The 17,216-nt window shown below is 35.0% G+C and overlaps 1 protein-coding gene across 2 annotated transcripts in view; it reads left to right on the plus strand.

Moving 5' to 3' along the window:
• LOC127880677 (nonsense-mediated mRNA decay factor SMG8-like) overlaps positions 1-17,216 on the plus strand; it is a 57,695-nt gene that overhangs the window by 15,313 nt on the left and 25,166 nt on the right. Inside the window, exons 5-11 of one of the 2 annotated variants that reach the window (XM_052428012.1) lie at positions 212-295; positions 1,612-1,679; positions 3,498-3,672; positions 4,333-4,421; positions 12,645-12,769; positions 15,346-15,476; positions 16,010-16,149. In XM_052428012.1, the coding sequence (XP_052283972.1) occupies positions 212-295; positions 1,612-1,679; positions 3,498-3,672; positions 4,333-4,421; positions 12,645-12,769; positions 15,346-15,476; positions 16,010-16,149 (812 nt within the window). The remainder of the gene's footprint in view (positions 1-211; positions 296-1,611; positions 1,680-3,497; positions 3,673-4,332; positions 4,422-12,644; positions 12,770-15,345; positions 15,477-16,009; positions 16,150-17,216) is intronic. The other variant, XM_052428013.1, reaches the window with a different exon arrangement.

Below are 17,216 nucleotides of genomic sequence, written 5' to 3' on the forward strand. Positions count from 1 at the left end.
GCTAAATACATGTGCGGAAACTGTCGTCCCAGATTAGCTTGTGCAGTCCGCTTTCTGCCCAAACTGGATTTTAACCCCCAAAATACTTTGTTCAAATGAAAATATCATAACTGCAAAAAGTTTTGCCCCTGATTAGCATGTGTGGACTGCATTAAACCCCTTTTTCACAGAGCCCAGCCCAAATTCAAATTTTTTGTGGTGTTTTTTTTAGGAATTGCAGGGGCTATGGCAACAGGAGGAGTGCCACTATGCTAAGTGCATGTTGTTCCTGTTCCAAGTTTCACATCTAATAGTGGTATGTAACCCAAATTAACTGCTCTCCAATTTTAGTACTTTAAAGTTTCCATGATATGTGCCACGTTCAGAGTCTGCACAGAATAATCAGGGATTAGACTTTCTGCTTTTGTAGAATTTAAACAGGTCAAATTTAATTAATTTGAAGAAGGCAAATACAATAAAACATATGTATAAAGCGTTCAAATTTAGTCCACCATGGTATATTATAACAGTAGAAACGTGATTCTCTACATGTTTAGCTTAAAATGCATTATACAATGTTTTACATTTGATTATCTTGGCCAAAGGTACTGTAAACCTGAAAAATATTTGTTACATACGTTATCGAGTAATATAGACTTTAGGTCATATCTGTCTAACAAAGAGAAACATGTACAGGTACATGTGAAGCAAAGAATGTATATATTTTTAACCAGGTTTTCCGAAGGAAAAAACTGGTTATTAGATTGGTGAATGCGGGCGGGCTGGCTGGCGGGCTGGCTGGCGGGCTGGCGGAACAAGCTTGTCCGGGCCATAACTTTGTCGTTCATTGTGAGATTTTAAAATCATTTGGCACATTTGTTAACCATCATTAGACGGTGTGTCGCGCGAAACAATTACGTCAATATCTCCAAGGTCAAGGTCACACTTTGAGTTCAAACGTAAAAAATAGCCATAAATGAGCTTGTCTGGGCTATAACTATGTCATTCATTATGAGATTTTAAAATCATTTGGCACATTTGTTCACCATCATGGGACGGTGTGTCGCAAGAAAGAATCACGTCAATATCTCGAATGTCAAGGTCGCCACGATTAAAAATAGATTTATTTTAAAACAAACTTACAAATGGGGTTAATTTTGTTTGTTCATTTCAAAAGTTCAGTTTGAGTTGTCTCCCTTTATCAGATTTTTTTTCACAATGAAAACCTGGTTTTGTGACAATTTTGTCCCTTGTCTATAGATATATTCCAACATGGCACATTAAATGGTATATTTATAATGTATCATCGTAAGGACTCAAACCTTTTGCATCTTTACATAATGGAAAAAAATCCAACTATATTACGGGAAAAGGCCAAGCTTCATTCAAATTGTAGGTTTTAAAAACTAAAAATATCTGCTAGGTTTGGTTATGAGGGACTTAGCAGTGGTCAAAATATTTCAGATATCTGTTACTTGTTTATGTTTTTAATATAAATTTAGAAGAAAAAAAACTTAATTGTACAAAAAGGTTTTTTCTTTCCAATACATGATAAGCAATGGTCACGGTTGGTGACACAATAATTTACCTACGGTCACAATTTCTTCTCCTATGTTTTCCATGTATTAACAGATCTCACATCCAGGGTCCTCATTTGATACCACATACGTGAGGCTCTTTAGGATACTGGATTCCATACGGTAAGTGATATCTTCCATCCAATAAGTGATATCTTCCATCCGATAAGTGATATCTTCCATCCGGTAAGTGATATCTCCCATATGGTAAGTGATATCTTCCATCTGATAAGTGATATCTTCCATCTGGTAAGTGATATCTTCCATTTGATAAGTGATATCTTCCATACGGTGAGTGGTATCTTCCATCCAATAAGTGATATCTTCCATATGGTAAGTGATATCTTCCATACGGTAAGTTATATCTTCCATCTGGTAAGTGATATCTTCCATACAGTAAGTGATATCTTTCATCTGATAAGTGATATCTTCCATTCGGTAAATGATATGTTCTATCCGATAAGTGATATCTTCCACATATCAGCATTTAATGTTTAAGTCTGGCACCTGCTTTAAATGAGCTAGTGTGGGGATTTTGTCATCTTCAATGACTGTTGTAGTTTTTAGTCCCACTGGGCCCCTGTATCAAAGAAACAAATTGATATTTTATTAATTTTGTCTTAAAATACTGTTTTTTATTAGCTTCTCTAGATATATGTGTGAGAAAAGGGAATATGTATTAATGCAAAATATGTCAATATTTCAGTTTGATACCAACAATAAGCTCATTTAAGGTATGATTGATGAAATTTTGTTTATACCAACAATATTCCTCTTTAAACTTTCGGCATAAGAGGTCTCTGTTATTTATTTGTTTCCCGCTAAGAAACAGCGTGAAAATGGTTCTCTGCAACCAGCATAAAACCAGAGCCAGCCTTGGGGGAGCATATAGTCGCCGCTTCGTCTGTCCGTCCGTGTGTCCGTCCGTGCACAATTTTTGTTCAGGCTATTTCTCAGCAACTAATGACCGGAATTCAATGAAACTTTATGGGAAGCTTTACTACCAAGAGGAGATGTGCATATTATCAGCGGGTTATTGTTGGATGATTTTTCACAGAGTTATAGCCCTTAGAAATTTTTCATTAACTGTACATATAGTGCAATTCTTGTCCGGGCTATTTCTCAGCAACTAATGACTGGAATTCAATGAAACTTTATGGGAAGCTTTACTACCAAGAGGAGATGTGCATATTATCAGCGGGTTCTGGTCGGATGATTTTTCACAGAGTTATGGCCCTTTTAAATTTTCCATTAACTGTACATATAGTGCAATTCTTCTCCGGGCTACTTCTCAGCAACTAAAGACCGGAATTCAATGAAACTATGGGGAGCTTCACTTCCAAGAGGAGATGTGCATATTATCAGCGGGTTCTGGTTGGATGATTTTTCACAGAGTTATGGCCCTTTGAAATTTTCCATTAACTGTACAAATATTGCAATTCATGTCCGGGCTATTTCTCAGCAACTAATGACCGGAATTCAATGAAACTTTATGGGAAGCTTAACTACCAAGAGGAGATGTGCATATTATCAACGGGTTCTGGTCGGATGATTTTTCACAGAGTTATGGCCCTTTGAAATTTTCTATAAAAAATTTCTTGTCCCCCCAACTACTGTGCCCTCAAGACGTTTCCTTTTATCTGAATATATAGTGCATAGACAGTTTCTTGTTCTGTCTGCAGCTCAATAGTAGCTTAGGTTAGGAAATGAAGTCTTTAAAACTAGAATCTAGTTAGAAAGGTCTTAAATTTAATTTGATTGTCTAATTGACTACATTTTTTTTGGAAATAGTGCTTTGGTTCTTTTTTAGTGGGAAAAATAACATTGTTTAAAAAAAGAAAAGAAATTTGGTATTGTTTTTTTTTTTTGCTAACAAATACTTGACTACAAACTGTTCAGATATGAAAGTATCCATATGGTACCATGTTTCCTTTCTCTCAGAGTCAAGACTCAGAAATGTGTCCAGGACCAGATTGCAAGCCTTGGAGTGTCGCCCGACTGGAAGTACAACGCTCGACCTTGCTCTCCCCGCGTTCTCTTTTTGTTTGAGATGTCCACGTTGGAGTTTGACTCTGAAGAGGCGGTGGAAAACTCCGCATATAGGAGCAAACCTCAGGTTAGTGTTCTTGCCCTTGGATATTTGTATGCCCCCGGATCGAATGATCGGGGGTATATTGTTTTTGGCCTGTCTGTCTTTCATTGTATGTGTCTGTCTTAACCTTGGTCATAACTTTTGCAATATTGAAGATAGCAACTTGGTATTTGGCCTGCATGTGTATCTCATGGAGCTGCACATTTTGAGTGGTGAAAGGTCAAGGTTATCCTTCAAGGTCAAAGGTCAACAAAAAAAAGTGCTGCAGTAGGGGGCAATGTGCTACTGACAAACACATCTCTTGTTTTATAATATTTAGTAAAACAATTACTAGACTGAATTTTGCTTTAAGACATTTAGTATTAATATTAAGAAAAAAAAATGACTATGGTTGTTGCACTTAAATATTGTTTATTTAGCAAACAATTAATGCTGTTTGCATGTTGATATTTAAAGGAAATATTAACCAGTATACGAGCTTGAGTACCTAAATATGTTGATCCTTTTTTTCATTATTAGAGTTTTGAGATGAAAGTTGAGTGTGCATGCATTTTTGCATACAGATACATTTCTTGTTTTCACTACAACTTGGTTATTTTTTTTTTATGAAGAATGATTCTTAATGTGAAAAAGATCTGGTTTGTTATTCGTAGTTTTGCATTATTTTTGCTCAATATTTTGCAGAAAATTTCGACTGTGAAACGTTTGCAGCACTGTATGGAAGACCAGATATACAAGATATTGCGAAAATCTCGTGTGATCACCAATATTAGGTGAGGGTTCCAGCAACTAATATACATGCTATCGTTCAAGCACACTCTCAGCACACATTAATTATCCCCGCCAAATTTTTTTTTGGAGGGGATATAGTAATTGGTCCTGTCTGTCTGTTCGTCCGTCCGTCCGAAACTTTGTCCAGAGCATAACTCAAAATCTATTCAATGGATTTACTTTAATCTTAGAATATTAACAGATGGCAACTAGGAGAAGTGCAGTGACCATCAGTGGCCAAGAACCATAACTCTATCTACCTTAGTTTTTGAATTATCTCCCCTTTTGTATAACTTTAATGTAAATTTTGTCCGGAGCATGACTCTAAATCTACTCAAGAGATTTACTTGAAACTTAAAATATAAACAGATGGCAACTAGGAGAAGTGCAGTGACCATTAACCATAACTCTATCTACCATACATTTTGATTTATCTCCCCTTTTATATAATTTTAAGTAAATTTTTGTCCGGAGCATAACTCTAAATCTACTAAAGAATTAACTTCAAACTTGAAATATAAACAGATGGCAAGTAGGAGAAGTGCAGTGACTAAGAACCATAACTCTATCTACCTTAGTTTTTGAATTATCTCCCTTTATTCAATTTCAAAGTAAATTTTTGTCCGGAGCATAACTCAAAATCTACTGAAGGGATTTACTTGAAACTTCAAATATAAACAGATGGCAAGTAGGAGAAGTGCATTGACTAAAAACCATTACTCTATCTACCTTAGTTATTGAATTATCTCCCTTTATTTAATTTCAAAGTAAACTTTTGTCCGGAGCATAACTCTAAACTACTGAAGGGATTTACTTGAAACTTTAAATATAAACAGATGGCAAGTAGGAGAAGTGCAGTGACTAAGAACCATAACACTATCTACCTTAGTTTTTGAATAAACTCCCTTTTTTGTCCCCGCCAAAAGAAAATTCGGAGGGGATATAGTAATTGGTCCCGTCCGTCTGTCCGTCCGTCCGAAACTTTGTCCGGAGCATAACTCCAAATCTATTCAATGGATTTACTTTTAACTTTGAATATAAACAGATGGCAACTAGGAGAAGAGCAGTGACCAAAAACCATAACTCTATCTACCATAGTTTTTGAAATATCTCCCCTTTTATATAACTTTAAAGTAAATTTTTGTCCAGAGCATATCTCTTAATCTACGGAAGGGATTTACTTGAAACTTAAAATATAAACAGATGGCAAGTAGGAGACGTGCAGTGACTAAAAACCATAACTCTATCTACCTTAGTTTTTTAATTATCTTCCCTTTTATATCATTTAGGCCACGACTTTTATATTTCTTGGTTTACAAAACCGCCGACCCTAATTTTTGGAAAATGGGAAAAAAAATAAAATCGGAAAATCGTCTTTTTTTTATATATTTTATTCCCGACCGCACTGAAAAACGAGCGAACCGAGAAAAAAACGATCCGGTTTGAGTACTGTTGCGAATAAAATCAAGTAAGTACAATCAACGATTGGTTCACATATATTGCAGAGATCGGGATATTTTCAATGTGACACAGTATGTACCAGTCCTTTTATGGGCACTTCTCAAAATTTATTTATTTACAGACAATAGGAAAATCAGCGTCAGTAAAATGTCGACCGCATCATAATTTATTTCCGAGTCTGTGACGCAACTATATTGTTTAACATGTTTATTATATTAAACAAACCCGATATTCTAGTAGATAAAAAAAAGTATTACCGTGCAATTTGATAATTAGTATAAATAATCCAATAAAACACTGCCATTATTTACAATATATGTGTTTAGGAATTTTGTTAACACGTCCGCCATAGTTTATAGGAACTGTACAGAAAGTTTGGAAATCGGAACAAATCGGTATATCTCGGAAAATCATTGATAAATGTATTTGTCGTTTTAATGCTTAGGGCCGAGTAATTTCGGCAAATCGGAACTCAACTTGCGTAAAATACTAGCTCAATTAACCGTTAAACTCCGCCTCCGTTCTCTGCAAAAGATTCGAAGGCGGAGCTATGCACGTGCTATTATTAAATTGGAGCATTGCAACTGAGAAACAAACGCACGATTGGTTCGGCATGTTGATTGCTAGACAAAGGAAGCCAATTTTGTCGGCGCGAAATTTGTCGCTTTATTGCTTGAGAAAGCAAGCGGCTTTCCTTTGATGACGTCAAACTGTCAATTCACACAGACTGCACATTTTCGGAAGACTTTAACTGGCTCCTTGTTTACAATTCCAGTCAAAACACTTGCTAACATTAAACTTCGGATTAAATTATCAAAATAAAGCAAAAGCCAAGTTGACAAATATGATTGTATTAATTCGCGTCAGTTCAAATAAGACGTTTTGCGTTGTAAATCAACGAGTTTTCATGACAACAACAACTTTAACAAACATTACCGCGACGACGCGGGGATCGATCTACCTCGATTTTTTGCATGGGCGATGTCATAAATCGAATAAGAGCAAACACATACTTTGTGTATGAGTAGTTTATCTTATATGAGATTTATGCAACGGGCATCGCATTGCGTAATGGTGCGCATCGAATTACGGAAATTAAGCGCAGTTTTTCGTTTTAATGGGAGAAGAACGCATGTCATTTAATGGAGTGTTTAAAATATCCTGATGTTACAAAAGGTGCTTTTAGGTGACTCATTTCATTTGAAGATATAGATGTCTTTCATTGCATATTTTGATTTTTCGTCTCTGTGTTAAGGTTATAAAAGATATGATGTCTTTGTTCTGATGTTATTAGTAATAACTTAATTTTCCAATGATGTTTTTTTTTTTTTTTTTTTTTTTCGACCGCCCGATGGACCATTTTCAAAATAATTTTTGTAAACCAATAAAAAAAAAAGTCGTGGCCTTAAAAGTAAATTTTTGTCTGGAGCATAACTCAAAATCTACTAAAGGGATTTACTTGAAACTTGATATATAACTGGATGACAAGTAGGAGAAGAGCAGTGACTAAGAACCATAACTCTATCTACCTTAGTTTTTTAATTATCTCCCTTTATTTAATTTCAAAGTAAATTTTTGTCTGGAGCAAAACTTTTAATCTACTGATAGGATTTACTTGAAACTTTAAATAAAAACAGATGGCAAGTAGGAGAAGTGTAGTGACTAAGAACCATAACACTTTCTACCTTAGTTTTTTAATTATCTCCCTTTTTTTAATTACAAAGTAATTTTTTGTCCGGAGTGCAGTGAACATGAACCATTACTCTTTCAGCCATAGTTTTTTTAATTATCTCCCTTTATTTGTTTTACAAATGCTATTCTACTCTCTAAAACAAATGTTGTCATACAAGCAAACACATTTCGGCAGGGATTTGGCACTACTGTGACAAGATCTTGCTTATTTACAAAGTAAATTTTTGTCCGGAGCATAACTCTAAATCTACTGAAGGGATTTACTTGAAACTAGAAACAGATGGCAACTAGGAGATGTGCAGTGAACATGAACCATAACTCATTCAGCCATAGTTTTTGAATTATCTCCCTTTATTTGTTTTACAAATATTATTCTACTCTCTAAAACAAATGTTGTCATACAAGCAAACACATGTTGGCAGGGATTTGGCACTACTGTGACAAGCTCTTGTTATAATAGTAAGGTACTTTAAAACATTGCATTTTATTAGGGAAAACATCACTCATACAGGTTACATACCAGAAAATTTCTTTAGAAGATGGCTACATTAAATTATTAAAAAGAATGTACTTTTTATGGCCGTCCTTCATTGTATGTGTCTGTCATTTTATCTGTCACAAACTTTTGTCATTTTATGTGTCACAAACTTTAACCTTGGTCATAACTTTGCAATATTGAAGATAGCAATTATATATTTGGCATGCATGTGTATCTCATGGAGTTGCACATTTTGAGTGGTGAATGGTCACGGTCATCCTATAAGGTCAAAGGTCAAATATATGGCTTCAAAGCGTCGCAGTAGGGGGCATTGTATTTCACGAAAGCAGCTCCTGTTTATTTAGGGTCCTATAGGGACTTTTTAATAGTATGGTAAAATGACAATTTTGAAAATAATTGTCATATATACAAAAAAAGCATGTATGCAAAACATTAAATCTCAGAGGTGTAAGTTTCCACTCACCTGCTTGAATAGGTGACTACAGTTTTGCTGAATCCTAATCACAATGCTTATACCACGTGATTTGTGTTAGGAGAATAAAGCGCCAGCCAGATAACATTTTGAAGGATGTCTTTTTAACCAGGTTTTCCGAAGGAAAAAACTGGTTATTAGATTGGCGAATGCGGGCGGGCTGGCTGGCGGGCTGGCTGGCTGGCTGGCTGGCGGGCTGGCGGAATAAGCTTGTCCGGGCCATAACTATGTCGTTCATTGTCAGATTTTAAAATCATTTGGCACATTTGTTCACCATCATTGGACGGTGTGTCGCGCGAAATAATTACGTCGATATCTCCAAGGTCAAGGTCACACTTTGAGTTCAAAGGTCAAAAATGGCAATAAATGAGCTTGTCCGAGCCATAACTATGTCGTTCATCGTCAGATTTTAAAATCATTTGGCACATTTGTTCACCATCATTGGACGGTGTGTCGCGCGAAATAATTACGTCGATATCTCCAAGGTCAAGGTCACACTTTGAGTTCAAAGGTCAAAAATGGCCATAAATGAGCTTGTCCTGGCCATAACTATGTCATTCATTGTGAGATTTAAAAATCATTTGGCAAATTTGTTCACCATCATGGGACGGTGTGTCCCACGAAAGAATCACGTCAATATCTCCAATGTCAAGGTCGCCACGACTAAAAATAGATTAAAAAAAAAAAAAAAACTTACAAAGGGGGTTAATTTTTTTTGGTCGTTTCAAAAGTTCAGTTTGAGTTTTCTCCCTTTATCAGATTTTTTTTCACAATGAAAACCTGGTTTTGTGACAATTTTGTCCCTTGTTAAATATTTTACCTACATAGAAAACTCTCACGAATGAGCAGGCTCTCCACTTTATCCCATTAAAAATGGTGAAATATTTAAAAAGACATCGTTCAAAATGTTACCTGGGTCGCGGTTTATTCTCTTAACACAGATCTTAAAAAGTCATGTGGTACAGGCACCTTGCTAATACGATATCAGAAATACTTGCTCAAACGGGGAATTCTATCTCAAGATCAGTCAGCATCTTCAGTATGAAACAAGTTCAGGGAATTCCATCTCTAGACCAGTCAGCATCTTCAGTATGAAACAAGTTCAGGGAAATCTATCTCTAGATCAGTCAGCATCTTCAGTATGAAACAAGTTCTTGTCAGGAAGGAATGTGATTATGTGGGGGTAATATGTTCATCAAAAGATTTTATTTTCCATCAATCAATAAAAAAAAGATTGTGCGATTTATTTAGAATGAACGACTGTAAACATTTTAAAATCGTATTGTGACATATAAGGTTAGGGAAACATATTTGTCTTTTTTTTTCTGCAGGGCAAGTATTTTTACTGGTAAACAGATTTTTACATTGCTGACTTTGGGCTTTACAAATGCTTTGGAGATATGTGCCATTTATAATCAGTTAATTTTTTAATGTTAAAATTGTTGGTCTTTTTATTTAAAAAATGTTTTTTTGTTTCATTTACAATAACCATAGTATTTCCATAATCATTTGCAAGATTAAATTTTGTGAAGATTAATGATTGTTGCTTCTTTGTTTTGACCTTGAGATACTCAGAAATAAGACCTCGGCAAGTAAAATGATGTTACAATTATGTGAAGTCGGGTTTCAATTTTGAGCTGTATGTCACTTTGCTGTAGTTTAAACAATCCAAGTTTCAAATGTTTTTGTCAATCTATATGAAGTTCCAATTATAAAATTAGATTGATTTGATTTTTTAGACAAAATTAATCGTGTTAATTTAATTATCATTTTTACTTGTGTAATTTAGATATTATCTCCAGATGATGTTTTATTAGCTGGCCCTGTGTTGCATTCATATAAAAGCCATTGTTATATGAACCTGTATCAATATTTGAGCGCCTTTCTAGGAAAACTGGGCTAAATGCATGTGCATAAAGTTTAATCCCAGATCAGACTATGAAGTTCGCATTGGCTAATCACGTAGATAACACTTTACGATTTTTAGGTATTTTTAGTTTAAAGGAAGTTTCTTGTTAGCTAAAATCCAGCTGACTGCTTATGCTTATATAGGACGACACCATATTCAAGTGCAGCTTACTGCATAGGCTTATATGGGACGACACCATATTCAAGTGCAGCTGACTGCTTAGGCTTATATGGGACGACACCATATTCAAGTGCAGCTTATAACTGCATAGGCTTATATGGGACGACACCATATTCAAGTGCAGCTGACTGCTTAGGCTTATATGGGACGACACCATATTCAAGTGCAGCTGACTGCATAGGCTTATATGGGACGACACCATACGCAAGTGCAAGTGAAAACCCTGTTTTCCTAGAGCGAGGTTCATTTTTAGCTCATCTATTTTTTGAAAAAAAATTATGAGCTATTGTCATCACCTTGGCGTCGGCGTCGGCGTCGGCGTCGGCGTCGGCGTCGGCGTTGGCGTTGGCGTTGGCGTTGGCGTCGGCGTCCGGTTAAGTTTTGCGTTTAGGTCCACTTTTCTCAGAAAGTATCAATGCTATTGCATTCAAACTTGGTACACTTACTTACTATCATGAGGGGACTGGGCAGGCAAAGTTAGATAACTCTGGTGTGCATTTTGACAGAATTATGTGCCCTTTTTATACTTAAAAAATTGAAAATTTTGGTTAAGTTTTGCGTTTAGTTCCACTTTTCTCAGTAAGTATCAATGCTATTGCATTCAAACTTGGTACACTTACTTACTATCATGAGGGGACTGGGCAGGCAAAGTTAGATAACTCTGGCATGCATTTTGACAGAATTATGTGCCCTTTTTATACTTAGAAAATTGACAATTTTGGTTAAGTTTTGTGTTTAGGTCCATTTTATTCCTTAAGCATCAAAGCTATTGCTTTCATACTTGCAACACTTACTAACTATCATAAGGGGACTGTGCAGGCAAAGTAATGTAACTCTGACTGGCATTTTGACAGAATTATGTGCCCTTTTTATACTTAGAAAATTGAAAATTTGATTAAGTTTTGTGTTTAGGTCCACTTTATTCCTACAGTATCAAAGCTATTGCTTTCATACTTGCAAGATTTATGAACTATCATAAGGGGACCGTGCAGGCAAAGTTATGTAACTCTGACTGGCATTTGGACGGAATTATGGGCCCTTTATACTTAGAAAATTGAAAATTTGGTGAAGATTTATGTTTTGGTCCACTTTACCCCTAAAGTATCATAGATATTGCTTTCATACTTGGAACACTCACAAACTATCATAAGGGTACAGTAAAAGGACAAGTTGCATAACTCTGGTTGTCATTGTTACGGAATTATGGCCCTTTTTTGACTTAGTAACTTTTAATATATGGTTAAATTTTGTGTTTCGATCCACTTTACTTCTTAAGTATCAAGGCTATTGCTTTCAAACTTCAAATACTTACATGCTATCATGAGGTTACTGTACCTGGCAACTTGAATTTTACTTTGACCTTTGAATGACCTTGACTCTCAAGGTCAAATTATTAAATTTTGCTTAAATTGCCATAACTTCTTTATTTATGATTAGATTTGATTGATACTTTGATGAAACAACTCTTACCTGACAAACCACAATAGACTCCACCCCCGTGCCCTCCCCCCCCCTCCCCCCCCCTCCCCCCTCCCCCCCCCCTATTTTTTTTTTTTTTTTTTTTTTTTTAAGATCATCTCACAAATGACCACCACACCCTCACACTATACCCCCACCCCACCCCCCCCACCCCCCCCCATTTTTTTTTTTTTTTTTTTTTTTTTTTTTTTTTTTTTTTTTTTAAGATCATCTCACAAATTACCACCACACCCTCACACTATACCCCCCCCCCCCTCCCATTTTTTTTTTTAAAACTGTTATGTTTGAAATACCGTCCAACCATCGCACCCAACCCCCCCCCCCCCCCCCCCCCCCCGATTTTTATTTTTTTTTATTTTTTTTTTTTTCGCTTTTTGGAAGATAATGTAATAAATGTCCACAACCCCACACTATACACCCCTCTTCACTCCACTCCTCCCTCCTTTGTGATTGAAAATGAGAGTCCCTTCACCTTTAAAAAGAAAATAGATGAGCGGTCTGCACCCGCAAGGCGGTGCTCTTGTTATTTTTAGCAACAACTCGCTGTTCGCAGTCCCGGCCAATCAGGAGTTTGTATTCCTACATGTGTGTGAAAACGAGGCAGCTGATCCTGTTAAATTCTTCCTGTCCCAGTTACGGGAAAACATCACTCATACAGGTTACATACCAGTTATTTTCTTTAGAAAAAAATGGCTTCATTCAATTTGAAATGAAAAAGAACGTACAGTCAATCGTGTGCTTGCGACCACTTGAATTAAGCGACTTTTGTCTTATGCAACCACTTTAAATTCTGCCCGAGCGTTTTAACTATATTTTCATATTGTATTAAGCGACTTTTGTCTTACGTGACCAGGGACCGCTGATTTTAGTGTATTTTGATGCCCGAGTCTTGAATTAAGCGACCACTTTAAGGTAAAAGTGGCAAATCTGTTGACCGTTCAGGGACAAATCAGTGTTGATTGTTTATCTAAGCCGATTACATGAACGATTACACCTTTGTTTTGATTTCACACCAGCCATTTTCCTTTGTCTTGATGACCGGTTCTGACCGGTGTTAATGCTGACTGCATATCAATTTTGGTGTTGAATAATACATTGAGGTATTGCCAACAGTCTTCAGGTTAAAGAGTTAACTATCTGGGACGTTAAGTGACAAATTTGATTGCCGATTTTATTGCAGAAACAATGCGCCGATGCGACAAACATTTTCACAGTGTTCTCGAGAGGTGTAAAATATAAACTATTAATGGGTAACATGTAGCGAAATCTGTTCATTAAAAAATGTAATTGTTACTATGCTAATTAGTTTGTGTTAGCAAATTTTCCAATCAGGCGTGTTTATTTAGTTTTCAATCAAGGTGTTTTATTTATTTCCCTATGTACCATAACCGAGTCAGATATATATTATCTTACATGCAGAAATTAAAATGTCAAAACGGAAAGTATTAACGTTAAATGAGAAAATTTGTGTATTGGAAGTGTCGAAGAGTAAAAGTGCACGTAAATTTAATCGCGAATGAGTTTGGAGTCGGAAAAACCCATTCTCCGTGCAAACCATTTACAACGTATTTAGAATAAGAGAGAACAAATACAACTTATTTTAAGTAAAAAATTGTTTTATTCATTTTATTTATATTTAGATTCATTTGATTACAAAAGCAGAAATCGCTGTGTCAAAAGGAGATAATCCGATATCTGGATTTAAAATCAAAGGTGCGCATTCATCACAAATGGCCTTTTTTTATTTAAAGACCATTTTATTAAGAGACTACTATTGGATACTCCCTTTAGTGGTCTCTAAATACAAGATTGACTGTACATTTTTATTTAGGGTTCTAAAGGGACTTTTTCACAGTTTGGTAAAATGATGATATTGAAAATACTTGTCACTATTCACTGTTCTTCTTAAAATATTTGACCCAATCAAGTTAAATGAACAGGTTTTAGCGGAAATAAATTATTATTCTGCAAACTAAGTAATGTTGCAGTGTGTTTGAGTCAACATGGTATTTGTATATTAGTTTGTTCTGCCATCTATCTGTCTGAAGTCACAACCTTGTCTGAATGTGTTTTCCTACACTTTTCAATTAACAATATTTAAACTTGCTTACAATTGTTCCTTATGAAGTTGTGCTTATGCTTTTTTTCATTCTACAATAAAGAGTCCAAAAGATGAGCCCTTTTTTCAACTTTAAAAAGATTTTTTCATAACATCATTCTAAAAATGTATATGTACGTCATGGGATTATTCTTTTTTCTTATGGTATATTTGTATGACTTAACAAGCTGTCATTCTGTCCCATAGGGGTAATTATCAAGTCTTGTATTTTTAACAGGTTTATTGTTGTTTAATGTGATATATGGTTGGAATATAAGTACCGGTATAATGTTTTGTTAACCCTTTACCACTTACATGTAGATACGTTTTCGAAACATTTGTAGTCCCATAGTGAGTTAAATTTAATTAAATACCTTTATTTATAAATTCAATTTTTAGAAGCTTCATTTTCAACTCTTAGATACTGATGAGCAGCAAACAGCATAAAACCTGAACAGGCTGCAAGTAACTCGCAGGCTGTACTGGTTATATGCTACATGTAGTTGCAAAAGCCATTTCCACTTTACTTCTTATGGGTGAAAGGCTTAAAAAATGGTTAAGGTGTGGATGTGAAGCTATTATAAATGCAGTTACATGCACACTTGATGGCAAAGATTGTTATGAGCTGTTTGTTTTGTTGGTAGTTTTGTTTTCTTTATGGTAAATTCAGTTTATACTTAAGATATTTTACACCTTAATTTTGTTTTTCAAGTATTTATCATTTACAATTTATATAAAAAAAAATAAGTACAATATTTTTAAAGGGTAAAATAATGCAACTTATCACAAGATATAATATGTAACCAAAAACACATTACTTCTTGATTTCTACTGACTTATCATAAAGCCCAGTCAAGGGAGCATTGACTTCTACCTCAAATTTGTTTCTTGACCCTTTTTTGCTTAGTTACGCAAAGTAAAAATTGCTTTTGCAAGTAACTAGCAGTTTGTTCCGGTTTTAGGCTGTTTTCTGCTTATCAGTATCTAGGATTGGAAATGAACTCTTTAAAAATTAAATATAGTAAGAAATGTCTTTAATTTAAATTGTTTTTTTAAGCGACTACAAACTCCTTAAAAAGCATATTTAAGCTGTAAAGGGTATATAGTCTTCCCTCACTGTTGTGACAAATTTTCAGTTGGACCTAAGAAGGGCCCCAGTGAAGGGCAGGTCAGCTTCAAGGAGTTTCTATGGCAACACATAGAGATGGCTCTGACCAAGGGATTTGATGACAATGTAGGGAGACACCAGGTGGCTGCTCATTTTGAGGTAAACAAGATCTGAAAATTGAAATCCAAGATGTGCTTTGTAGGCATTTATTTTTTAAAGAGATCTTTGATCAATATTACTTAGACTCTTGAACGCATTGAAAGGCAAATGATCAAGATCTTTTAGATGCTTGAATGCATCCTATTTTTACTCGTCTTGTTTTGCACTCTAAAAGAGTTGATCACTATCACTTACATGATATTAGGAAACAAATGATATTCTTAAGATGTTTTAATGCATCAACAGACAAATGATAAATTTCACTAAGATGATTGAATTCATCTGGTGACAAATTATCAATATCACTTAGATGCTTGAATGTATCAAGAGACAAATGACTAGCATCACTTTGATGCTTGAATGCATCACTGTTTGACTTGTCATGTTTTACATTCTGTGAGAATCTTTCTATTAATTAGATGAATGTTATTCATACTCAAACCTCTAAAACTAAGAAACTAAAAAACAAACTGTTGATCAATTGCAGTAGAAGTTTTAATAGCTTCAAATTAAGACTTTCTGTGTGTTTTCAGCTAGCAAAAAGTGAGACATGGTTCAACCTAGCTGGTCGCCTGTACGCCATGTTTTTCGGTGATAAAGTGGATGCCAAACTACAGCCGCACTGGAACACACTGAAGTCTCTGCTGGAAACAGACCGGAGATTCTCAGAAAAGTAGCATACCTAGTGAATGCTTTATGTTTATTCTTTTTAACCCATTACCACTTAGATATGTATTTTGATGTGTTTGTAGTCCCTCATAAATTTAAATTTAATGAAAGACCTTTTTTACTAGATTAAAGTGATAAAGGCTTCATTTCCAACCCTTAGATACTGTCATAATGATGAGCAGCAAACAGCATACAACCTCAACAGACTGCAAGTTACTAGCAGGCTGTTCTGGTTTTATGCTGTTTGTACATAGCCATTGTCCCTTTGACTCTAAGTGGGAAAGGGTTACTGTTAAAAAAGCATTTTATCCTTTATGTTTTTATTGAAAACATACCTCAAATTCTCAGAAATGTTACAAAATTTGAAATGATTAACATACGATGGTTAATGTCATAAAATGCAAAAACACAAAAGAACAATAAAGTTAAATTCATGGTTAATGTGTAAAACTATTGTATGTGATATAGGACTGTTGAACAGATAAATTTTTCTGCACTTAAATTCTGGATATACTGTATACATAGAAAGAGGTCTTGTGCCTTGTCTTAGTGGACTGAAATGCAAATCCAAAGAAAATGTTGAAGATTTTTAAATTATTTAAACAATAAGATAAACAATTAAATTTAAAAAAAGTGCCAGTCTTGAGATTTGAACCTGGGACTTGTTACCACTACATCATGCAGGCTTTTAAATTTCAATGGTAATTGAAACTAAATGATGATGATACAAGTTTTTGCTAAATTATAAAAGAGAAGTGTTACAAATGCTAAACTATTTTTGTGATTTTGATAGGAGATTATGAATAAACAAACATATATTTGTAACATTTTTTTCTTAGCCAGAATTGTTATTTTGCTTGTGTAAAAAATGCATACATCCTTATATAAATATGAGACAATTCTCAGTTTACAAAATCTGTTTACAAGCCTCTGAAAGGGTGCCCCAAATCTCCCCTTTGGCAAGAACCTTTTGTATAGGGGTACCTTTGTTGAATTTGTTTTCAAGTTTTTGGGAAAAGGGTCAGTATTCATTTGTGTGTTCACCATGTGCAGATTGCTTGTGGACTCTAA

Source organism: Dreissena polymorpha, chromosome 5, assembly GCF_020536995.1.
Source record: "Dreissena polymorpha isolate Duluth1 chromosome 5, UMN_Dpol_1.0, whole genome shotgun sequence".
NCBI classification, from domain to species: Eukaryota; Metazoa; Mollusca; class Bivalvia; order Myida; family Dreissenidae; genus Dreissena; species Dreissena polymorpha.